The following is a 26,655-nucleotide window of genomic DNA, read 5'->3' as shown; positions in this document are numbered from 1 at the left end:
GAATCATAAATAAACACCCGATGTGGACTAGAATAATTAGGCCTATTATTTGCCATTACTCTCACTTCACTTCACGTGTTGCTCTCACTGAAACACAAAACAAACTGCGTTGCCAGACCTTGAATAAACCAGTTATCCCCGCACAAACACGTTGCTGTTATCAACTGAGGTGCTTCATGCAGCTCCGATTCTGAGTTATATATGGATGACCCAGTAGTAGGCATAGAATTTAATGGAATATCAAGGTCACTAAATGAAAGTTATTGTAGGAAGCTTTATCCAATCATAACACTGTTATGATTTGCAGTGTCACCTAGTAGAAATTCCTTTGTCCTGCTAATGTGATCTTATTTCCTTCATCTTACTGTGACCTTGGTATGTCTTCACCAAGAGTGCTTACTATAAGTATTAACAATTCAAAATTTTAATTGCGACATTACATATCTGTGTGCCGAAATTTTTGCAATGCTTTTGGCATATGTAACATAGTGGGACTGTCTTCGACATTGCAGAGTAACTTGCTGCTATATACTCTGCACTAACTTTTTGAAGGTTAGATATGTGTTAAAAGGATGTAAAGTCACAGTGTACAGAATTTTTGTATAGCAGGTTCTTCAATCCCTCAGCTATATAATTTCACTAGTGCTTCGGTTTCAATAATTATGCCGTATCATGCTGAATTAACCTTAAATATTGTTGGTTGGCTGCTGATGGCTATCTGGGATGTTGATATTAATCATTTTCTCCCTTGCTTTCCAATATAAGGTGACTAAATATCATTCTTCTATTTATTATCGTTAAATTGACTGCACTTCAATAGATGTTCTTTATTTAAAGTTGCATTTTGATCCCTGCACAATGGACAGTAGTAGTCCTTATTAGGTTAATTCTGAAGAGATTTGCGTAAGGCAATTAACACAAAGAAGATTACATAAATGGCTAGCTTCCTTTGACTGTAAATATTCAAATTATTGGGTCATCTTACGGAAAGAAGTGGCTTGAACATATCATGTGTGTAATTGTTGGTAATTTAATATACTAGCAACTCAGAATGATTCATTAGATCTATTGTCATCCTGTCAAGGATGTACCGTGGATCTGAATTGGGGGAGGGGGAAGGCAGCTCATACCAGATCAAAGGAGTGGGAGTGATTGTGAGAAGGTGTAAAGGTACTTGTGCACTACATTGTATCGCACTCATCGGATGAATTGCATGGATTGGAAAAAAGACAATCTTTGCTGTAATTGTTATGTAACCATGTTCACTACATCATATCACATGCATCGGCTCTCAGTAATCCATCCACATTTCTCGGATGAGCAACTTTTCCGATGCGTGTGATCATGACCTTTAATAAATCAATTTTAATTGTTCAACTGTAACTATTATGTTGTACCATGTTCAGTGTCGCACCAAAATGGTAGACAGAAAACTTATTTCGCTTATAGAAAACTGCGAAGTATTATATAATTTGAGGCATTCCCATTACAGTAATCAAGTCATTTCTTACATATATATTATGTAACCAATCTCTCTTTTGTTCCTTCCTCTTCAATTAAGAAGCATGAAACAATTACAAATTCTTATTTGCTAATACTCATGATTGATACACCTAACTTCAAAACTCCTGTGTTTTCAGCAATGTCAATATCGTACGTCATATGTTTTAAACAGCTGATTGGGAATCTGATGAGTTGATGAGGTAGGGCCGTTACAGTGAATGCACCTCACTTAAAATATCCATTGCATACCCAAGGTTGCGGGTTCGATCCCAGGCCAGGTTGATTGCATTTAAGTGTGCTTAAATGCGACAGGCTCATGTCAGTAGATTTACTGGCATGTAAAAGAACTACTGTGGGACAAAATTCCGGCACATCCAGCGACGCTGATATAACCTCTGCAGTTGCGAGCGTCGTTAATAAAACATAACATTTAACATTCCATTGTGTGCGATTTGCCCGAGGAGTGCAATACGATGTAGTGAACGCTTACCTTAATACCATGATGACTTGTAACTACTTACAATATAAAAACTGGGAAAAAATCTTTTTATTAGTCACCAAAAACACAATATTGCATAATAATAATAATAATAATAATAATAATAATATTATTATTATTATTATTATTATTATTATTATTATTATTATCTTACCATTTCTTGTCTACACAACACTTAAATTTTTAGGCTAATAACAATTTTCTTGGATTTGCGAATATCTCTTGATTTTCTTTAACAAAATTTTGATGCACCACTTTCCAGACATAATCTGATCAGCCTTTCCTCTTCCATAGTGGTCCTCAGCAAGGTCTTTACTCTTCGTAGCATACTGAAGGATTAATATGGTTGCCATAGTGGCTGGAATTATGCTAAAAATCGAGAGTGCCCACTTGATGACGATCAAAAAACATCAGTTTCGTTTAAATGTTCATGGACTTCAATTTTCTTTAACTTATCCTCAGTTAAATTCTTTTTCTTTCATAAGTTATACCATAGGTCTAGTTCTGCGGTGATATCTTCCAATTCATAAAACTCTGTAAAGGATTTTGTGTTTTTTTTTTAGTCATTTTGAGCATATATAGAGGATTTAGTTTTGTTGAGGCAAAAGAAGGGGTGTGTTCTTGGGAGAATCGAATGTTTAATAATGTAGGCGAATCAAGATATGATATAATTAGTGAACGCCTCCAGTAGTCATTATCACAGTCTGATGATGGATTGCTTTGGTATCTTTGTGAGCAAGCGGTGGAACAGAAATTTCTATTTTTGATTCCATTGCAATGTCTTGTGCTTTTGAAGTAATTTGTCAGCGACTCAGTCTGTGTCTTTATGGTTTTTTTTTGAGTACATCAACGATTCTGTTAATGTGTTCTCCCACCTTGACCAAATCTATGCCCTTTGCTTGCAGGGAATTACCACTTGTTCCAATACTGTCAAGTATTTTGCAATTGTAGTTAGGGCAATGATAAACGAAGATACAGTAACTGATGAATGCAGCTGGTATGCATGATTTTCTCATGGCATAGTTTCCCTCGATAGATAGCTTTTCCAGTGCATTGACAAGCTGGTGGAAATTTTGTGTGAATAATCGGATGCTTTTTTATTTCTCAGACCATGTAGTCTCCCACATTCGTGAAAGGTTGGTAGCCCAATTCCTAAGAGCAGTTGATTCCCTGAAGAAGTTTATAGTATCCTTTACAGGTACAATATTTGCGTCGTTGACCACAAGATTTATTTATTTGCTTGAGCAATGGAAAAATCACTTGAGTACTCCACCTCTTTGCCTGCTATCGTAGAACAGCCGTCAAAACCAATTTCTACACAATTTTGTTGTGGAGAATTATAGCTAACCAAAACATTGGCAATTGCTTCTGCAATTGATGAGGCATCTTGTGCTTTCAGCTCCACAAAATCTGTGAATTCTTCTCGGATTTTCCCTTGGCTTTCATCACAGATATGCAAGCCGATAGATAGTTGTTCTTTCCCAGATATGTCGGCTGTTTCATCAGCTAAGACTGCATAAGCCATGGCTTTTTAGCATCATTTGTTACAGTCTTCCTAAAAACTTCGCCACGTTAACCTATTAATAGCAAAGGTGTAGGATAAAAATATAATTTTTAAATAAATATTGTGGATTACTTTTGAAGTGATCCTCGTAGTTGTCAATCTCCTTGTCCAGCATTGCTTGTAAAATAAACTTCTTTCTAGTCCCAAAATAGATGCATAGATATCAGGGCATGATCATTAGATTGAAACACGTTTTTACATAATGAAGTAATTTAAAATCTTTTACTGTTAGTCATAAAACTGTAAATTGGCGTGTCAGTGATGTTGGACGTCATTTTAATAAGAGTCCAAAAGTAGAAATTAAAATTCTGAGAAGGATGGGCATAATCCCTGGGACAAACACCATCGCAGGATTTATTGCATCAATGGAAAATTAGGACAAAAATGCCAAAAAAAAAACATTCAACACCTGAAGTTAAAGCAAGGGGGAGGTATTTGAGAGGCAGAAAGAAGCTGAAACTGGACCGACATGAAGCTGCTTAAGGGGTGACATATGATGATGGAGGCTTCTAGGCTCTGAAAGTTTGTGGCTCATTTCCTGCAAATAGTAATTTTAGAATATTTAATTCTTTTAAACATGATATCTCACCCAAATATGGCGATACCAAGAAGATATTGGTGTCATTTTGAAGCTTGAAATGTCCCCTAGTGCCTGACAGTGAGTAAAATAACATTAATATATTTAATAATTAACTATGGATTTTTTACATGATTTATGCAACATAAAATATTAGTATAAGTTACATATACGGTAATATTTAATTAATGTAAATGAAAATAGAAAGCAGCTATATGTCAGGCACTAAAGAATAGTTTTATATATAAAACAGTGAAGAAACTGTGGCTCTATCTTAAAAACTGCATGAGCTATCATGTTTCAAGTTGTATGTCAAAATTATGAACAAAATAATTTTTATAAACAATTTAGACATAATTTCAAGGGATGTGTTCACTTCATTCTCTTTCTGGTACCATTCTCAATTGTATAAAAATTTTACAGAGCAAAATTATGCAAAACAAAATTTTTTGTATGTAAAGGTGTACATACTGTATACCTGAAGAGTTGTAGTCTCTGCAAAAAGTAATTCGTATTTTGGAATTCAGCCAAAAAGAACTTTTCATTAGATACCCCATTTCAAATTTTCTTATTTTTGAAAATGTTAACCCCTCCCCCTTTCATACCCATTATGAATATTCCCAAACATTAGACCAAGATTCTTCTTACACAAAAACATAAGACTGGAAAATTTCATCAAAATCTTCCGAGCCATTTGCGAGAAAAATAAATGTATTTATTAAAAAGAGTTCCATGTTGCATCTGTCTTCTGCCGCATTGCATTTATTTCTAGTCTCTCCCATATAAAATTTTTTCATAACGTCACTAAAGAAATTTCACTTCAAAAGTATGAGTAATGAGTAGATGAGAAGATTCACCCAGTATAATGTTAATTACATATTTTGAAAAGTTTGTTTTAAATATCATTTGTCACTTTTGCCCTTCCCCCCCCCCCCCAATAGAAGATAATGGGTAACAGAATCACCATGATGTCTGGTTTCTGAATTTGGTACGCGTATTTTTGGAAATATAATAATTATATCATTACGAAAGTGGGCAATTTAGATGATATTTCTTTTTATATATGCAATATAATCTTGTATTCATTCATTCATTGTGTTCTGCCCAAGGGCAGGTCTTTCACTGCAAACCCAGCATTCTCCAGTCTTTCCTATTTTCTGCCTTCCTCTTTGTCTCTGCTTATGATCCATATATATCTTAATGTCGTCTATCATCTGATATCTTCTTCTGCCACGAACTCTTCTCCCATTCACCATTCCTTCCAGTGCATCCTTCAGTAGGTAGTTTCTTCTCAACCAGTGACCCAGCCAATTTCTTTTCCTCTTTGTATGTTTGATCCTAAATGGTAGCATTCCAAACTTTAAATGAATGAAACATAACTACCCAAAGCAGTTCGTTAAATTCCTGTGTGCTAATACATAATAATTCGGTCATAATAATTTCGTATGCTCTTGTTGGAATGTGATTGTATGTAAATAATTTGCATCTTACTAGCATGATTAAATGTACCGTTCCCCAAAAAAGGAATGAGACAACTCTTGGTGATGAGAAAGTCTAAGTTCTATCAATGTAACCATGCAGGAAGACATATGGCATTACATGCGTATTTTCACCCTATTGCAAAGTACACACCAGTCAAAATTGTATCATTTGTCTGTCCATTTTTGGAACAGGTCTCTGATTAAGTCCAGTGATTTTATTATCTTTTATGAAAGTATGGTAGGATCTGTGGCAAAAAGCCACTTATAGTAGAGGAAAAAGAACTATATTTTTATGAAATGATAAATGTAGAGCAATGACAAAGACCACAAGGACCACAAGAAAGATAAAAAGGCCCACAAGAAGAACAAAGACAAGGACCATGATAAGGATCACGACAAGAACTAGGAACATGATATGAACTACAAGAAAGACAACAAGAACCACGATAAGGACAACGACAAAGACAACAGCAACTACTATTATAAGGACTACAACAATGAACCACGACAAGTGCCACAATAAGAATCACAGTAAGGACCACATTAAGGATCACAACATGGACTACAAGAATCACGATATGGATCACAAGGGCCAAAAAAGGACCATGATAAAAACAACAAATACCACAGTGAGGACCATGAAAAACACAACAACAAGAACCTCCAGGTATAGGGCTGGAACAGAGATTAAGAGTGTTTGAGAATAAGATTCTTAGGGGCTAAGGTGGATGAAGTTACAGGAGAATGGAGAAAGTTACACAACGCAGAACTGCACACATTGTATTCTTCACCTGACAATTAGGAATATTAAATCCAGACATTTGAGATGGGCAGGGCATGTAACACACATGGGCGAATCGAGGCCTCCCGACTAACACTCTATATGCGACCCACACTTTGGGAACCGCTGCTCTAAATAATGTGTTGAAACTGTGATCTGTTTGCCATTTTTTTTGTTGTTGCCTGCAATGCACCGTTGGTGGTGAATATAAGTTACACCAAGTTGATTAGTTAAAAAATGGTGGGGTTTCTGGCAAGGTAAATAGGAATACTTTGCGGAAATATATTTCAGATACTTTCTTCACCCACTACAAATTTCAGGGAATCATTGGGATTTCAACATATAGATCTGGGTATGGAATCTGCTCTCTAACTGTCCAATTTATGGTACACCTGTATTACAAATGTAAGAGGGTCACTTCAAAAGTAATGCACAAAATTTATTTAAAAGTTACATTTTTATCTTACAGCATAGCTAGTTTCACAGAATGTAGATACATCCTTTAGGGACAAAATGTCAATTTTCCACATAATCCCCGTCCCTTTCAACTGCCTTGCGCCACCTTGGAAAGAGAGCCTATATACCTGCATGGTAAAAGTCTGGACCCACATGTCTGAGCCACTCTTTAGCAGCATGCACGAGGGAGTAATCATCTTCAAACTTCGTTCTGCAAAGGGATTCCTTCAGTTTACCAAAGAAATGGTAATTGCATGGTTCCAGATCAGAACTGTAAGGCGGATGTTTCAATGTTGTCCATCCAAGTTTTCTGATCTGGTCTTGGTATTGTGATTGACATGTGGTTGTGTGTTGTTGTACAATAGCAGAACATCCTGCGTCTCCTGATGTGGTCGAACACTACTCAGTCGAGCTTGAAGTTTCTTGAGAGTTGCCACATACGCATCAGAATTAATGGTGTTTCTGTGTGGCATGATGTCCACAAGCAAGAGTCCTTCTGAATAGAAAAACACAGTACCCATAAATTTTCCTGCTTAAGGAGCAGTTTTGAATTTATTTTTCTTTGGAGAATTTGCATGATGCCACTCCATTGTCTGTCTCTTTGTCTCCAGTTCAAAATGCTGGAACCATGTTTCATCTCCTGTCACAATTCTTGCAAGAAAGTCGTCTCCACCATTCTCATACTGGTCCAAAAGTTTTTCGGGTTTCTTTGTGGGCTTCTGTCAATATCTTCAGAACCACCTGGCACAAACCTTTTTTTAACCCCAACTGTTTCAGTATTCTGCACACACTTGCTGCTCCTATTCCAACTTGGAGTGACAATTCTTTCACTGTTACGCGTTTGTCAGCCTTGACCATGTTGTTAACGCACTGCACATTGTCAAGACTGTGGAGTGCAAGGTCTGCCACTGCGAGGAGTATCCCGAATATTGGCGTGCCCTCTTTTCACCAGATAATTTGCTTGCCCACTGACTAACCATACTACGATCAACAGCTGCATCTCCATACACCTTTTTCAACCTTTTGTGAATGTTTCCCACTCTCGTTCTCACAGCACAGGAACTCGATAACAGCACGTTGCTTCTGACGAATGTCAAGTACACCAGCCATCTTGAAGGAGTGCTGTCATGGCGCCACTCACGGGAACAACTTAAATTAAATTTGAATACAAGCGAGAAGGAGTATCTATGACCTTCATAAATTGCAAAGGTGTAGAGTAAAAAATAAATTAAAAATAAAGATGTACATTACTTTTGGAGTGGCTCTTATATTTAACAATAGACCTATTTTGTTTCAAATTTACTTTACTTTACTTCACTTTACGCATCTTAGAAAAACTAAGTAATTGAAAACAGTAATAGTGTTACTTGTGGATAAGACCATATATTTATATTTTCATCACTTTGTCACTGAAAAGATTTTTCTTCAGCATTGTTAAAAATTGGCATTAGTAATTTCCCTCGCATAGTTATCATGTAGATGTTTGTATAACAATTCTAATAGTTTCCTGTTGATAGCATTCTTCATATTTTAGTTAAATCTTTCCATAAACTTTAGTTCTCTTACATTGAAAAGAAATAGAAATACTGACACACTCTCATTACTGTCATTTTTTATTGGACGAGGATTGTTGGTGCACTGTATGTATTGTGTTCGAGACTATATTACATAATTCAAGAGGAGTTGGCATAAGAGCAGTGTTTACAAAGAACTTGGCAATAAATCTTTACATCAAACTAATATAATATTAGGGATGTTATTGGTTATCCATTCTCGTGATTTTGATGCTCTTCTTCTAAGTGATCTCCCTTTATTGTGACACATTTGTCCTAGTATTTCCACCACTTTTGACATGAATACGTCTATCTATAAGTTTGGTCCAGTATTAGGGTGCCATCCCAGAAAGCTGACACACATTTTCAGGTCAGTTTTGTCATACTTATAATTTCTAATTTACAAGACATGTTGCTATGAAGTGAACGGCGATCGACAGATGAAGGATCAATGTATCCAACATGATTTTGAGTTGGAGCACTTGATGTCATCTAGTGATACAGAAAAGAGGGGAATTTGAGGTACGAATTGGAGGTCTATGCAACAGCTGGGGCAGTGTAACTCTAGATTGCAAAGCGATAGAATGTTCACAGTAGTGTAAAATGATTCGTAATGAACGAGTTCACGATTTATTAACAATCAGCAGTCGACAATTAAATTGGAAAAATCCGCGAGTGAAGAGAGAGAATTCACAATGTCGAATATGCAATGCAAATTGGAGCAGACATAAGCAATGAATAGCGCATGATAGAGCACGATGGTTACTATAGCAACTGATATGTTTAATGCATACGGAGTTCCAGCACAGCGAAGATAAACTAGGTTGGACTATTAGAAGGATGAGAAACACATCTGACATTAATCTGTGTAAGATGCTTGAATGTATTTGTTGTAGTATAGGACACATGTAGTGTCCTTCCCATTACATTCGATATGTAGGAATTGCCCCTTAGTGGACTACGAAACAGTCCTGTCATACTATGATTATGTTACGGTTATGTGCTGGAATATGCTGATGAAGCATTCGTGTTGGCAGGGTCATATTTAGGGATCCTTACGCCCCTGGACAAAAAAAATTGCCGCCCCTCCTCCAAATAGAAGATAAGCAGAATTTATTTTAATTTTGACTTTTTGCACTTGGCTAAAAATAATGCTTAATATTATTATCGCCACAAAGATTATTATTAAAAAGCCAGAATCAAAACAACAAACTTTCTACAGAAACACAATAATTTTATCAGTGTTACCATGCAAATTGCCGACAACTAAAATTCATCCACACATAAGGAGGATATTTAAACTTCAAAATTTATACTCTATACCAGAGATACTTTCCATTTCGCCCTTATTTTTGTACGAGTTTCCAAAAAATTTGCCACTCCCTGAAACTTACTACCTCCTAAATATGGCCCTGCATGTTGGTAATGATGAAGATTCTACACAAAGCCCTGTTGCTTACTTTCAGGGTAAAAATAGTGCGGCCAAGTTCCATCTGCAGTTATTACTTTAGGAAGAAGTCTTTAAAGTTTGCTTTGTTGCTTGCTTTCAGGGTAAAAATACTGCAACCAAGACTCATCTACAGTTAACACTTTAGAAATAGTTCTTGAACACTCTACAGTTTGCTTTGTTGCTTGCTTTCAGGGTAAAAATAGTGCAGCAAAGTCTCATCTACAGTTATCACTTTAAAAAGAACTCTTTACAGTTTTCCTTCAAATCCTCTCCAGTATTAAAGACAAACCTGCACAAAAATAATTTGTTGTTCGGAGTAAACAGTCTTGAAACCCATTGTGTTTAATTATTCTCTTAATGCTATTCGACGATAATCTTTCGCAATTCCAGCAGCAGTGTTAATGTATTCGTTTGTAAGAATTTGATCGTAATCTCATGACCATCTCTCTCTCTCTCTCTCTCTGTCTCTCTCTCCCATTTCTTTTTCTCTTTAATTCTTTATCTTTCACGTAGTTTCATGGTTTTAACCAACTTTTAATCAAAGTATAGGTAGCATCAGTTAAGTTCTATATAATCGACCATCATTTGTGTTGTGTAACATTTTATTGATTGACCACTTACTAATTAATGATGTTAATTTTATAGAATACACGAATGGGCTTTTCAGCATTAATTTTAGATTTGGGTTGTTTTTGTGTTAGTGTACTGTTAACCACATATAATCACTTTTTCCAGATGAGAGGATTCCTTTGTAGTCTTGCTAATTAGTTCTGACTTCTTGAACTGTCACAGGGAAAAACCGTTAGCTCTCTACATCTTCAGTGAAAAATCGAAAGACGTGAATTTGCTAATAGAGAATGTTCCCTGCGGAGGAATAACTTGTAATGACACGTTCATGCATGTTGCAGGTAAATCTTTTGGAATTTAATGTGTGAATTAAATTATACTTCCATTACTGTATTGAAAGTAGTAAAAAGAAAATATTATAATGCTGCCCAGAACATTGCAGTACATGGTTTAGCATCCTTGTTAATGGAAAGAATGATTTTTTAGCATGTTTGTGTATGTGTCTGTCTGTGCATTAATTCTTTTGTCTGCAGCGCCTTGTGTTTTCTTGTTGTCTTATGTCTCTGCTTGTCTGCATCTAATGGCCAGCCTGCCATGCCAGCTCATGTATCTACCTGTAATAACAGTAGTACTAGAGGTAGTGGTAAGTCCCAGGGAATGTTCTCAGTGTTTCTACTGGCTGACCAGCTGCAGGGTCCTCCTCCTCGCAACTGCCACTGCTTTCATCCATGAACTTGTAGTACTTTGCCAGATTAAAACTTACGAACTATGTTATTTTAATAAATTTAATAATACATCTTGATTACACAACTTTTAACACAATATCACTTCGGAATGTGTAATATATGTCTTTCTCGTGTTAAATTCTATCGTACCTGGTTAACATGTTTCGGCCTTGTATGGGCCTTCTTCAGAACTGGTTGTTGCTGGTCTTGGCGCCTTTTGTTTTGTTTCCTACACAAACACACCCCCACAGGAAACAAAACAAAAGGCGCCAAGACCAACAACAACCAGTTCTGAAGAAAGCCCATACAAGGCCGAAACATGTTAACCAGGTATGATAGAATTTGACATGAGAAAGACATATAGTACACATTCCGAAATTTAATACTTTTAAAAATTCAACATTTCTGTTTTATGACTAACCAAATAAAGATGCCAATTAGACTGTTCTCATGAGTTAATTTTCCCTTACCTATATGGCTAGTGAAAGTTCAGCTTATTTCATCACTCCCAACTGATGTTTATATTATCTTCCATGCATAAGCTCTTATTGTGTACGTGCCAAGACAGAGAAAATGAGAAAAAATGAGATAGACATCACCACATGCAAGTTGTATGGTTGGTGAATCCCATTCCCCGAAATTAGCTATGTCAGTCTGTCTGTAATAAAGACATGCAGTGAATTAGTTTAAAATAAATGCACTTTATTACATTCTGTAGTGTTTTGCAATGGTTACATATTCAGTGTGTGAACATGAAAAAAGTTTTGTTGCACAGATACCTAAGTTCCAGAAAGGTGGCAGTGCACATGAAAAGACATACAATGAAACAAAACTAATTTTATTACCTACCTTAACTAGTCCTTCTCTTGTGAACCAGGTCACTCGTCCTCTGATCATGTGCACTGCCTCCTTTCTGTGCAACAAAACTTTTTTCTAAGACTGTATACATTTTGAAAATGTGCATATGAAAAAAAGAAATAATATTGCAGAACAAGGGAAAGCTTTAGAAGTAAATTTCCTGGTCTTCCAGTTCCATGTAGAAAAACAATACTAAATTTAGTGAATAGGTTTATTGAAACAGGTTTAGCGAATGATGCAATGTGAATGAAGTGTCACACAAGATGGGCAACACCCAGCAGCTTCTACATGAAGTGTGAGTACTGAATGTTATTAGTATAACAACAGTACGTAAGTTTTAATCTGGCGAAGACCGTGAGTTTGCAGGTGCAAGCAGTGGTGGTGGTGGGGGGGGGGGGAGATGTGTTGCTTGTCGACCAACAGAAACACTGAGAATGTTTGCTGGGATGCATTGTAATAATAGTGATAGCGTGTGAATTCCAACATAATTAAAAGTAAAAAGTCATTAAGTAAAAAAATTGAATAAATGTTTAAATAATATGAAAATCTAGTACCGTAACATTAATAGGTTTAAAGAAATTTAATCATTATTAGTAGCTTTGAAGGATATTAGTTTAAAATGAACTTAAACCCTTTAAAAAATATGATTATTAATGTACATAAGGTTACTACTACTACTAGTAGTAGTAGTCCGTCAGCAGTGGTGAAGGTGGTGATGGAAGGAGTTGTAATAAAAGTAGTAGTAGCAGTAGAAATGGAATTCGGAATAATACTATATGCATTTCTGGATTTGCTCATGTGTGCTACAAGCCCTGCCCATCTCAAACGTCTGGATTTAATATTCCTAATTATGTCAGGTGAAAAATACAATGCGTGGAGTTCTATGTTACACAATTCTCCATTCTCCTGTAATTTCATCCCTCTTAGCCCCAAATATTTTAATTTTCAAACACTCTTAGCCTCTATTCCTCTCTCAAAGTGAGAGTCCAAGTTTCACAATTCATTATTATTTATTACTAATTAAAATCTGATAACACCACACACTCTTTACTGAACTGTGAGTAATCTCCCTGCCCTGCCACAATGAAAAAGCACTGGGAATAGCTGCCATTTCGTAATAAGTAAATCCATTTCTTTTATTTTTCTTTTACATTTTATAAATCTCCAAATTAAGATTATGCAAAAATATTTTTGATACTGCTATAATTATTGGATGCGATTGTTAGGTAAAAGAACAGTACTGTATGAGTACAAACGTTTTCATTACTCCTTATTATCCTGACTTCTGTCATTATGTAGCATTGCTTATATTTGGAAGATGCTGCATTGCACCAACAGTTCTGTGGTTCATTGGTGTGATCTAAGGGAAATGACTAGAACTTGTGCTCCAAGTCTGGCCTTGATCTTAGGTTTCATACCCACTTGGTCTGATTACCTGGTTGAGATTTTTCCGACGTTTTCCTGAATTCTTTGACGAATGTTGAGTAACCTCATGACGAATCATCGTACTTTTGCAAAATATAGTTCTGTTGTCACCATTTACATTGGTGCCACATATAACTGCACAGTTGATAAAGCATAATCAAATAAAAGATTAAATGAACTAACAATTTTGCCCAGCCCCTTCATAAATGAGTACCATGGTCAGATGTTCATAATTCGTAAAGTATTCATATTTGCTGTCATAATGAAATAATAATTATTTTGGGTCATTCTTGTAGGGCACTACTTGCCTGTAATTAAGGTGTAAACAACCTGTAATTCACTTCACATGATTAAGCAGGCCATCTGTCTGCACTTTTGACATTTCTTGCTATATCTTCGAACTAGACAATGTTTTCATTTCTTTAAAACTATCATTTTCAGTAACATACAGTATGCCTTTTATCTTGAGTAAAAAGTTCATGAAAAACCATTTTTCGAATAATTGCACTGCGTAAATTGTCATTTTATAGGTTTCCTTTATATAAAAATACATTACATTTTAGTAAAATGTGTTATATTTCATAATCATCATTTTAATGTGAATTGATTTGAATATTGATAAAAAATTTGCCCAATAATAGGAGATAACCAACAGGTCAGAAACCACTTTTTAGCCTTTGTGCATGATGAGTCAAACCTAAAGATAGGCATTACAGTCTGACGAACAGATCACCAGCTCCTGTGGATAGCATTCGTGTTGTCTTATGGCATTATGGTATGACATGTGACCTTTCGTGTAACTAGTGAATTATTTAAGGAAATTGAGAGAATCATACCTGAATTTCAGAGCAATTGCTCAAATGTCCTCCATTTTCTATACACATGGTGCAGAGATGAAGTTCTGGGACACTTGCTAGAGCTCATTCTTATTAATATTGCGTATTGTATTATGTTTCTTTTTATCGAGAACGGAACCTGTTTGTCGCCACTTATTAAATAATTTAACAACATAATGTTCCGATGGTTGTGTAGTCTCTGGAAAGTGCCATCGAAACTTGTGTCAACACAACTCGTATGACTTCTTCATTAGATATGTTTCAATGAGGGAAATAAATTGCTGTACTGTGTAGGTATCTAACCATCTTTAAAAATAAATAAAAGATAAGATGCACTTATATTTTATAACATATATGACAATGTAATGGGTTTTCTTTTATAAAAGATCTGTCGATATTGAAATCAATATGGCGGACCGTAAATATTGTTGAACTGTTACTACAACCAAAATGGTTCAGGCAGCTGACTAAGTGCGAGCATGGTGCAACAACTGATGAAAACCCACACATTGTGTCCTGAACTGACCTTAAACCTAAGTAGCTGGCATTATTAGTGAGTTGTGAGATACTGTTTGGCAATTATGTATTGAGTTTTCCTGACCTCATGTGTAGGGTGTTACAGAATTTCATACATTGCTGCAACATGTATATAGAAAATAATGGAATATATTTTAAGCAATTGCTCCAAAATTCAGGTAATTTTTGTTTTTATTTTCATAAATAAATCATTCACTAGTTACGTGAGAGATCACATGCCAGACTAGTGTAGAGAGAACAAAAGTACCGGTTCCTTAGGCTTGACTCTCTCTATATATATGTAATGAGAAAGTAAAGGAAGAAATGAGACAAAACTCTGAATCTTTTAATTTTTGTTTCGTTTGTTAGTTTCTTTCTTCATATAGATTTGAAGTAATTCCCTGTTTATATTATTTTATTTTAATGTACCAAAGAACATATGATATTTCCATGCAGATATTCTGCGTCATCATACGATGAAAGAGTAATGGAACGGAGAAAAATTCTCTCCGGCACTGGGATTTGAACCCGAGTTTTCAGCTCTACGTGCTGATGCTTTATCCACTAAGCCACACCGGATACCCATCCCGGTGTCGGACAGAATCGTCTCAGTTTAAGTTCCAACTCTTGGGTTCCCTCTAGTGGCCGCCCTCTGCACTACGTCATAGATGTCTATGAACGTAGGACTGAAGTCCACACTAGAGGGAACCCAAGAGTTGGAACTTAAACTGAGACGATTCTGTCCGACACCGGGATGGGTATCTGGTGTGGCTTAGTGGATAAAGCATCAGCACGTAGAGCTGAAAACCCGGGTTCAAATCCCGGTGCCGGAGAGAATTTTTCTCTGTTCCGTTACTCTTTCATCGCAATTGCCTGTTTGTTTACCTACAAATTTCGCCTTCTGTTCTCAGTTGTTGGTGTATCAAGTGGATGTAGCCATTTATGATTCCAATAAGTAGAATACTAGAATACTATTCTCTTGTCTTGTCTTGTCTTGTATTCAAAACATAGTGATGTCAGTATTTCACAAGCAGTGGAAGAAGTTCAGTCTAAATTCCTCCTGAATAATTCACCATAGCTTTCTCTCCCAATTAACGTCATCTTATATTAGTAACACTAACGTTCTGCAAACAGATCCAAATTTAACAACAGGTTCAGAAGCAAATTATAATTTGTGTTCCAGTTGATACTCTTCCTTTTGGTGGTGTTGGCCATAGTGGAATGGGAGCATACCATGGAAAATATAGCTTTAACACCTTCACACACAAGAAGAGTTGTCTTGTGAAGGACTTCAATCCTATCGCAGAAAAACTGGCTACGTAAGTGTAACATATGACACAACACCTATACTACGTGCATTTTAAAGTATTAACTGTGTTACCAAAAAATATGAACACGATTAGAAGAAAGTATGTAAGGATTAGAAGATATTAAGCATGCTAATACAATAAAATATTAATTGACGTACTAATATACTAAACGTCCCGTGCCGTGACATCGCGGTCTAAGGCATCCTGCCTAGGACTCGCGTTACGGAATGCGAGCTGGTTCGAGTCCTCATGGGGGAAGAAATTTTCTCATGAAATTTCGGCCAGTGTATGGGACTGGTGCCCACCAGCATCGTGATGCACTTGGGGAGCTACAATAGGTAGCGAAATCCGGTTGCGAATGCCAGCTATAACGGCTGGGGGGATCATCGTGCTAACCACAGGATACCTCCATTCTGGTTGGATGATCGTCCACCTCTGCTTCGACATATGGGCGTGAGGCCAGCAGCCAGCCGGTCGGTCTAGGCCCTTCACGGGCTATAGCGCCACAGATTATTATTAATATACTAAACTGTCTTCAAAATGTATTATTGTACCATCTCACCATTACAAATATTCTGCTAGATGGCAGTAGTGTGTTATGAGTTGTTCTCTTGTTACCAGTTGTGCCAACCATACAATCTTCATTGAACTCTATGGACGATTACTTGTCGAAGACTTTGTTGATTGTTTCATTTTTATCAAAACAGTTGCATTCCACTTCAATTATCAATATATATTAAACAATCTCTGATACGTGACTATCCATAATCTCATACAGCAGAAGCTTTAACATAACCTAAATAATGTAAACAAGATAAATGATATAAAAGTTTTAATTAAGGATGATGAAATAAACATGAATCATTTTAAAAGATACAATTATTGAAAGTACAATGTTGGTAAACAAACAAACAAATGCTAGGGAGGTGATAAAAATTGTAGGATAAGCAGCCATGATTGGTTGAAACACGTTTGTTCCGTACCATTTTATTGATCAAAAGTAGTATGACATAGTAAAAGTGTAATAGTCGTGTAAATATATATTATTTTACTCTGTTACAGGTTCATAAAATCTTACAACTCAACCAATTTATATATTTTCAAACATACAAGTCGAATGAATTTAAATACTATTATAGTCACAATCATGCTCAGTGGTAGAGCGCCTGACCGGAGAACAGGATGTCGCAGGTTCGATTCCTGCTCGAGATTGTGAAATTTTTCTTTCATACCATGGCATGATTGTGACTATAATAGTATTTAAATTCATTAATATGTCACATCAACGGACGTATACACGTCATCCAACATCGTATGATGAAGATTACATTTGTAAAGTTTCTTCTCACCCATAAGCAGTGCTGACTAGATCAGACGCTATGGACAGTACTCTATAACAGAGTCGCCAGTATGAAAGGATAATTCCAAGCCTTTGGCATGAGACGAACTCGATAGCTCAGTGGTAGAGCGCCTGACCGGAGAACAGGAAGTCGCAGGTTCGATTCCCACTTGAGGTTGTGAAATTTTTCTTTCATACCATGGCATGATTGTGACTATAATAGTATTTAAATTCATTAATATGTCACATCAACGGACGTATACACGTCATCCAACATCGTATGATGAAGATTACATTTATACAAGTCGAAGTTACATACAACAAAATACAATTCATGCAAGATTAGAAAGAGATTTGGATGAAATTGCTACTACCCATCCGTTGTAAATTAACTGATATTGATTCCACGAATTAGCAGAGTGTGTCATACCCTCCCGAATTCTTTGATCCCCACAATGCCCACACTGCGACAATGTCTTGTATACAACGATAGTGGCGACATGAACACTCAGCAGTCATGTAACATTGAATGCATAATACAAGTGATACACAATTAAGAAAATGCTCAACTGGGTATTGTACAGTATGCAACTCTAGTTTCATTCAGGACTTTCGTTGAAAGATAGAAACAACTGGTACTACAGTACAATACTAACCTAACACTTCAAAATTTCCAAAATGGGCTCATGAGAATGAGGTTCGGCTGCCATTTTTCTTTTGTGGAAATTAAATCTTCTGCTCATTGTTTACTCAGACACATCAGAATTTCACTTAGACATTGGATTAAACTCGTATAGTGACAGATTTAGTTAAATTAATAATTTAAGTCCACAATATTTTTACCAAAAGAGCTACGGATAGATTTAATGCTTACCACTCTTAGGTTCGGTTAGAAATGCTGCTCTTCTTCAGGCTGACAATTTTTGAAAATTGATACTGAATACGAGTAGGAGGAAATATAATTCAGAAGTTAATATACTGAACTTACTTCAATGAATCAATTCATAATGCAATAAGAACAGCTGAAGTAACATAATAATACTAAATTTAATTGATAAATAATGGTAATGTTCGTATCAGTTGACATAGTAATTTAAACAAAGAAAACAATGCGAATTCTCCTTTCTTGACCCTAATGAACACCTTTTGATACTTTTTGCGCTTGATGGTGTGGAAATATCGTGGAAATCATTCTTTATGCATAATAATAATCATCAAATCAACTCCAAATATCAAGATAAAATATATCATTCCCACGAAATTTCAAGTACTGAAAGACACCACTAGTATGAATTTTAAAACTTCTTTTCTTCCTCATGAGCAAAAAATGACTTTTTTTTAGTTAATTGAAGTGCCCTAAATCCAGATCTGCATTTATAATTATTTTCTGTATCTCGTCAGGTTTTTCTGAATTTTTTTTTAAATAAAAACGAAAAAACATCAAAATTGGCGAAGTTCATATATATAATATAAACAAGGGACAGTCAAATCAGAGTAAACAAAAGAAGCGTTTTATTCATATTATTTGTTAGACCTACACTTTTCTATTTTTTTTTATTTAGCAGCACTGAATTTGTACAGAAGTATCAAGTGTGGGTACTTTTTGAAAAGCTCTTAATGAGTATTATTCAGAAATAAAAAAAAATATATTGGATGTTCCATTTAAAATAAGAGAGTTGAAGTTACTTCCGGTTAATCCAGAAGTAGAATAAACTTGGTAATACCATTATTGAGTTCTTAGTATACGGTTTTCCCCACATACCAAGTTTCATGTCACTGAACCACATGCTTCAAAAGTTATTTAGGTGGTGCGGGACTTTTAACTAACACTGTATAATTATATATAAACGCGATAATCTAACTTACATGATTGTCTCTAGTTAATTGAAATGTCCTGAATCCGAATCTGTATTCAGACTTTCTGTATAATGTCAGAATTTTTCTGAAATTTGAAAGCTAAAAACAAACAAAAAATAAAATTGGCGAAATTAGTAATAATTCTGAAAGGATCATATCTGGTGCAGATAGTTATGCCACTTTTATTTCTGTGGCGCTGTCTAGTATGCAAAGATAGAAATAGTGTGAAAATTCCATAGCAATACTTCGGTATTTCAATTGCTATGAACAATCATCAATAATAATCACGTTTCCACAGATCTCTGCAGATAAACATAAATAAAAAAAAGCAAAGTAATTTGGCATTCTATGCAATTAAGAATAAAATTGTTGAAACTGTTTTTAAATGTCTTCGTGTTTTTAAATACAGTTTTATTTGTTGAGTGGAAAATAAACATATTACATGTGCGTCATTTCCGAGCTAATTTAGAATTTAGTTACATATAAATGCTGAATCTTAGTAAAATCTGCCCCAAACTTAAGAAAAAAATACTGTACCCAGACATAATGATAGCATACAGAAAACTGTTCTCTGTATAATAATGAGAGGAAAGGGGAGGATTTTCTGAGACCTTGAGATGTAAATTGACTATAGGCCAGTAGCGGCCGGTGATCGAAATCCTCGGTGAGGCCAGATGCAACTAGTTTAAGTGCCTCCGATAGGAAATGTTTATTTATGATATTAATTATTATTGTTATATTATTAATATCATGATTACTGTATTATTATTATTATTATTATTAGTCTATTATTATTAGCCTACTATTGATGAAAAATAATGTCACTCACCAAATAAGCTGTTATGCTGTGAGTTTCAGTGATTGTTTCAGTGTGATGAAGCAACCCACATTATGTGTTGAAAATCTCCTCTTTTCTGTTCTTTTTATTTTTTTCCCTTGACAGCAACGAACAAGGCCAACAGAGAAGTTTATTTTGCATCACATTACCACTTAACCATTTATGTTGCCCATACCAGGATGCAATAGAAACTCGTGTTTTAAGATTATCTGTCAGAAAAATTGTCAGCGATGTCGTAGGTATCTCGGTAGACTCTCTCTTTATTTAAAACTTCCTTTCTTTCAATATTATTTCTTCTTGAAAAAGGACACTCTAACAATGAATTAACTAATTAACTACACCAGCATTATTTCTCGCATTTATTTCTGTTTATATTTCCCCGAAACACATAACAACATTGGCCTAGATTCACTACTGTACTACGAATTACAATAGTACAACACCCTCGCTTAAGTCATAAACTGAGACATAAGGGGAGGGAATAGTGTGGGTCTCTGCCTGCCAAAGAGCTGGAATTTGTGTTATTTATGGCCTATTTAGGAAGACAAGTCACCATTGCTATTCCCACCCCACTCTACCCTTGAGGCCGGCCCATGGATGTGAGGAGTGAAACCTGACCAGGCCATGAGGCCAGACGAATTGTGCCTCGGCTACAACGTTTTAAGCGCAAGCTCAAACCCCGTGAAAATACAGGAAATTCAGAAGACAGACCCGGCACAAAGGATTCTGGCCTCAGGAACAAATTTTACTGCAAAACAGATCTATATACATCACAACCAGACCCGGCACAAGCGATTCTGGCCTCAGGAGTAAATTTTACTGCAAAACAGGTCTATATACATCACAAAGTTTTAAATGCTACTACAGCGATACTTCATTCAAATAACTAATACATTATATAAAAACACAAAATTTGATTTCTGTTAAGCCAAGTGACTGAGGCCCTGCCTCACTTGCCTCAGTCAATCAGCCGCCACTGCTATAGGCCATTCTAAATACTAAAATATTTGTCATGTGTTGTATGTATTATGTAGGAGCCGGTATCCTCCCTATTCTGAGAAGAAGATCAACTTCCTGGGAACCATGATGAAGAAGAGGAAAGGCGTGAGTCTGAAATACGTGCCCTATATCCTCATGTTCGTTCTTGGCGTTGCTGTTGCCTGTGGAGTGTCAGCAATTGTGAAGGTACTGTCTTACTAATTCATCATCACATAATTTTAGTTGTTACACAACCCATTGTCAGTACATTCTTCGTTCCCAGTAACTGTGAATATTGCTGAAAATCCTATGACTACCTACGTTTTATAAAGGAGAGAACTTGCGTCAGTCTGTAAAATTGGGTAATACTTACTTTTGTAAGAAATGAGTCAAAGATTTTAAATATGGTAAAATCTAAAGAAATAATTAAGAGGCATATATTCCAACGATAAGGAATCTCTTACCCTTCAGTCTAGCTTATTAGATATTATTTCATGATCATTTTTTTTTTCTGATGCAGTGTTACCCAAATGACTAGATCCCCTGGCTGTCCACACTGAAAACTCAAGTTTAATCTCAGCAAGTTCAAATTATTCTTTCTGCCTTGAAATAAGATGTCCATTCGAATGGAACTACCCTAGTAAACCGAAGTTTTTACCACTTCAGCTTTTTGAAGTGGCGTGAGTACTACGTTCTTGTTGTTCAGTGGTGATCCTTATGAATGAGACTTGATTAGCATGCGCCATTCTTTCTCTTGCTTTCCAGTATAGACTTGATATTTCATGGTTTGGCTGCTTTTTCTATCTAGTTTTTGGCAAGTTAGAAGATGGTCTTTGTTGAGGATTTGTCCTCTCACGTTGCATATAGTACTGCTTAGGTCTTCTATGTATCCCATTCTGTGGAAGTGTTCGGATAAGTAGTGATGGTCAATGAAGAGGCGGAATACAGCACTCCAACAGATTTTCTTAGCATTTTCAAAATTTGAGACTGAAGATGAATATTTGCATAATAAACTTTTCCATCTATTTTTAATTACAGTTCGTTGTGTTTTTAATTTTGATTAGGGGTTTGCATAGTATTTTGTCTCTTTTTTTTGGCAAGTGTGTATATGCTTTGGGAAATGAAATTCAAAATGGTTGAAGATGGCAAAAGTCTGATGACTCATTTTTTCCATACTCAGGATATTTTTCTTTGAACATGTTATTGAGGTTCTGAAATGAATCATTCAAAAATTCTTTTATTTCTTCTCTTTATTTCTAGTTAGCATTTCCTTCTTCCCAAGCCTAAGCGACTCACTTTATCAGTTTCCAAAAAAAACTAATTAGGCCTACATCACAACATGCCTTTTCCAACAAACTTTTTCCTTTTAAATCTGTATCACAAATTCTGTCAATTCGGAAAATTCTTTGTGATGTCATTGTATGCAAATAGTTTAAGTAACTATATTTTCTAACTATTTTTCCACTCAAAAGTTTAACTGTAGTCTTCTTAACTTTCTGTGATTTTTGTTTATTAAAATTGTTCTGTATTTGGTTGCCAGTAACTTTTGCAAACACCAATTGTTTGTACGCTGGATGTTCACTGTTTTTATCTTGACTAAATAGCAGTCAGCAGACTTTCTTTCTTGGGCTCTCCTGTAGGACTTGCTTACTTTTCTTTAACCAACTCTATCACTCTTTATACTTTTCTAGTCTTGCATTAGATCTTTATTTCTCTCCTTCAGTTCCTTTATCTTTTGCTGTAGCTTGTATCTATTTTTTCTGACTATTCTCTTCCCTCTCTCAGTTCCACTCCTTTCTAGTTTATCTTGAGTGCCTTCTCTTTCCATACATTACTTATTGCCCTCTTTTCACGGCTGCTTATTTTTCCAAAAGCCTTTGTTTAGTTGTAGCATTCTCTCATTTCTTTTAGTCTCTTCATATAGAACAGAGTTTACATGTACCTTCTGCCTAGATCATCTCGTACTAAGTTTTTTCTGTTCTCTTTTGCATTTGAGCATCTAACCGTTTAGGCCTTTGCTTTTTCGTTAGTGCCATTGTTCTTTAAAAAGCAAGCACTATAAATAAAAATATTTATTACATAATTCTAAGCAAAAACTTTTACTCATTTCAAAATTGTTTATCATCCTTAGATAGTATTATCCTCTATGGACCACCTTAGTCCACGGAGGGACTGTTCATGAAGGAGACAAAATTAGGGATTTCATTTTTTCATTGCTATAGAGTTTTGAGCTTACAACATTGGTAGCTCTCATACATTTGAATTACATCTTAATACACAAGCAGAATTATATTAGAATAGTTAATCAGTTAATGTGTAGTTCCTACCTTAATTATTGTGACCACGGAGTATACAGGAAGAACTTTGCGAAACTCAAAAATGATACTTGATTGTTTAAAATCCAGTACACAAGATCCACTGGTGAAAACAAGCTTTGACTGCTAAACAATATGGGTTCCTTTCCCATCAATTCCAGAGACACACACTAAGAGCTGCTGTACTCTATGAACATTTCCCTCACTTTTATAGTTGTCCATGGAGGAAGATTCAGTTCTGTAGGGACAAACTTCTAAATCTAATATCCCTGTTTTTTTTTTTTTTTTTTTTTTTTTTTTTTTTTTTTTTTTTTTTTTTTTTTTTAAATAATACACTAATTTTAGATTCGAATATTCACTGACAATGAAAGTTCGTGCGAACTTCCTAATGTGGCAAAAGTGACGGCATAGACTGTGGCAATGTAGCAGATTTAAACATTTTTTTTGGCCTAGCCAAAAGTGCCGTTGTTTTGGTATTGTCGGTTATTTAGATATCGGTTATAAGGGATTTTACTGTATTATTCATTGGAAAAGTAAATTTTTAACGAAAATTTGATAAATAAAGGTGCTCTGATTCTTATAAATCGGATGTAGGGACAGTCCACAGAGGGGACTTTAATGTTTTGATAGCCTAAATATATTGTAAATAAATACATTTCCAGTAAAAGTTTTCATAATCCCCTCATGTTTTAAATTAGTGACTCTTTTAGAAAAAAATAACTTTATACGTTTTCTCTAATTCTTATTAGGTGATGACTACAAATTTTACCATATCCAGAGAATAGCCCATATAAATTGAACAGCGATTCCAAAATTCGCTCAGTCCATTTGGCCATTTTTATGATTTATATATATATATATGTTGTTGTTGTTTTCTAATGCCAGGCGTTTGACAATAAAGTCATTTGACCTCTTGCACTCCAATATTTTTCAAAGATATTATCATGGTCAGCCACTGAAGCACAGATTTTGAGGTATTCCGAATCCATTTCATGGTTTGAGTTGCACAATGGGCAGTTAGGGGACTGACATAGTCCAATTCTATGCAGGTGGTTGCCCAAACAATCATGGCCTGTTGCCAATCTAAATGCAGCTACAGACGATTTTCGTGGTAAATCGGGAATTAACTGTGGATTATGATACAGAGAGTTCCATTTTTTCCCTTGATATTGTGTTATCAAATTTTGTTTGTTGAAGTCTAAGTATGTAGATTTAATAAATTTTTTCACAGAGTAAGACGTAGATTTAGTAACAGGTCTTATACATATATATTAGTTCTGTTGATCGATCAAAATATTTAATTGATTAACTATTTGAATTTAATCGATTAATTGATATTGTCGGAATATTGTCTGAATTTTTAGTATGAGTTTGTATTAATAAAATAATAATTAATATCAACTACCTACAACTGATTAATTTTAATCGACTCGATTATTCGATTAAATCCCACAACACACACAGATATATATATATATATATATATATATATATATATATATATATGATTTTTTAGACCTTTATCATTATATTATAAGCTACTTTTCTTTCAAAACAAAGCCACTCCTTGTCTAAAAGTTTGTGTTATTGTGCATGTCACTTAAAAACTAGCTCAGTCCTTTAACAAAGATGGACTGAATGCGTTTTGGAATTACACTCTTCAATTACAATTCTCCATTTTAACTACAGTAGTGCCGTATTTTATCCATGTGAAATTATTGTTAAACAAGAATGCATCTATATTAAAGTTACGATGTGGGTGCCTCAGCAACGTTGATTGTTACAGTTAAGAAGTCATGTGTGCTCTGGTTTTATTGGCGTAGTTTTCAGTGTTAGTTTTGTTTAGCAAATAGGCCCTATAATAATTTTGTTTACTAAAATAGTTGTAGCATATAGCAATGGTTCTCAAAATGGTCCCCAAAGCTCATTCTGAGGGTCCGTGAATATTGTGGGTAGCAACGTTTTTTTCTTCCTTCAGAAGGATTTTTATTTGTTTTTGTATAATGTTAGAAGCGCATTGGTCTTTGTTCTTGTTGGTACAACTTAAATATTCGTTCAATTGTTGTTGACAGCCTTTGTATGTTATTAAACAGTGTCAGACTGTAAAAAGGATTTTTCTTGTCGCAAAAATGGGCCATTGTTAGTACAACTTATAAATTCGTTCGAGACAGCAATTGGACGAAAACGTAACATTAAAATTCCGGAGATTATCATGTCAGTATGGGAGAGTGTACTGATTGTTGTTTATTACTACTACTACTGCCGCCACATGATGATGATGATGATGATGATGATGATGATGATGATGATGATGATGATGATGATGAATTATAGATTGCTGATTGATTGTGTGATATCCATTCCCATCATGTTGTGTTTCTTATTTGTACTTCAAAGATTTTGAGATCATATTCTATTTGTCTATGCATCTCCCATCAACTAAGAAATACAGTGATAATTTTATACTTTGTTTCTTTCACAGGCGAGCGGTGATTCTGATATTGATGCCACCAACTGAAGCAGTCTAGCTCTGAACTTATAAGTGCTTATGTATATACATCTACGTGTGTTTAAGTCTCTTCAAATTACTCTCTTAATTTTAAATACAGTACATACAAGGTATTTACATTTCCATGAAGTTGGTTTATGGCAACTTGCACTGAAGAACAGTGTTCAGAAATATAATTTGTATATACAATTGAATGCAAGTACATGACAGATTTTATATATCCAGTTAGAAGTGCAGGGAATCACTTGAGCGAAGCTCTGTGTGAAGTTTTGAAACAACTATGTTGTTATGGTGCTGTTCCTTTGTTATCTTTGAGAGAACAGAGGACTTAGTTTAAAAACTTGTAGTGAGAAACCAAAGAGAGATTTTGAAATAGGTACAGGTGACTGGACTTGAAATGTATATATAGTGTAAAACACAATAAATGAAATGTCTGACTTTTATTTAAGGTATGTAATCTCTTTCCATTCCACTCATTAACATAGATGCATGAAGGAAATCTTCAGGAAACTAAATTGGCTGAATCTTGTTCTATTGATTATAATCTTTCATAGTGTAAGTTAATAGCAAATCTCACATCACAAAACATCTTACTAAAACTTCGAGGTAGGTCTGTTTTTTCCAGCGTCTTTTGCTTGTTAAAGTTATTTATTTAATCTGATAGGATTAAGGCCATAAGGCCTTCTCTTCCATCCTACAAGATACCACATATAAATAC

General features: G+C 35.2%; 1 protein-coding gene across 4 annotated transcripts in view; it reads left to right on the top strand.

Annotated features, from left to right (window-relative positions):
* The window catches only part of LOC138694494 (aldehyde dehydrogenase, dimeric NADP-preferring-like), a 197,924-nt gene extending 171,544 nt beyond the window's left edge, over positions 1-26,380 (top strand). For 3 of the 4 annotated variants that reach the window (XM_069818266.1, XM_069818264.1, XM_069818267.1), the window contains exons 10-12: positions 15,975-16,110; positions 21,170-21,320; positions 25,911-26,380. In XM_069818266.1, coding sequence (XP_069674367.1) covers positions 15,975-16,110; positions 21,170-21,320; positions 25,911-25,946 — 323 coding nt within the window. In that variant the 3' untranslated portion in view covers positions 25,947-26,380. Of the gene's footprint in view, positions 1-10,656; positions 10,773-15,974; positions 16,111-21,169; positions 21,321-25,910 lie in introns of all 4 variants that reach the window. The other variant, XM_069818265.1, reaches the window with a different exon arrangement.
* The last annotated feature ends 275 nt before the right edge of the window (positions 26,381-26,655 follow it).

The sequence above is a fragment of the Periplaneta americana genome, chromosome 2 (assembly GCF_040183065.1).
Source record: "Periplaneta americana isolate PAMFEO1 chromosome 2, P.americana_PAMFEO1_priV1, whole genome shotgun sequence".
In the NCBI taxonomy this organism is placed as follows: Eukaryota; Metazoa; Arthropoda; class Insecta; order Blattodea; family Blattidae; genus Periplaneta; species Periplaneta americana.
This window is presented reverse-complemented; position numbering and strand designations above follow the sequence as displayed.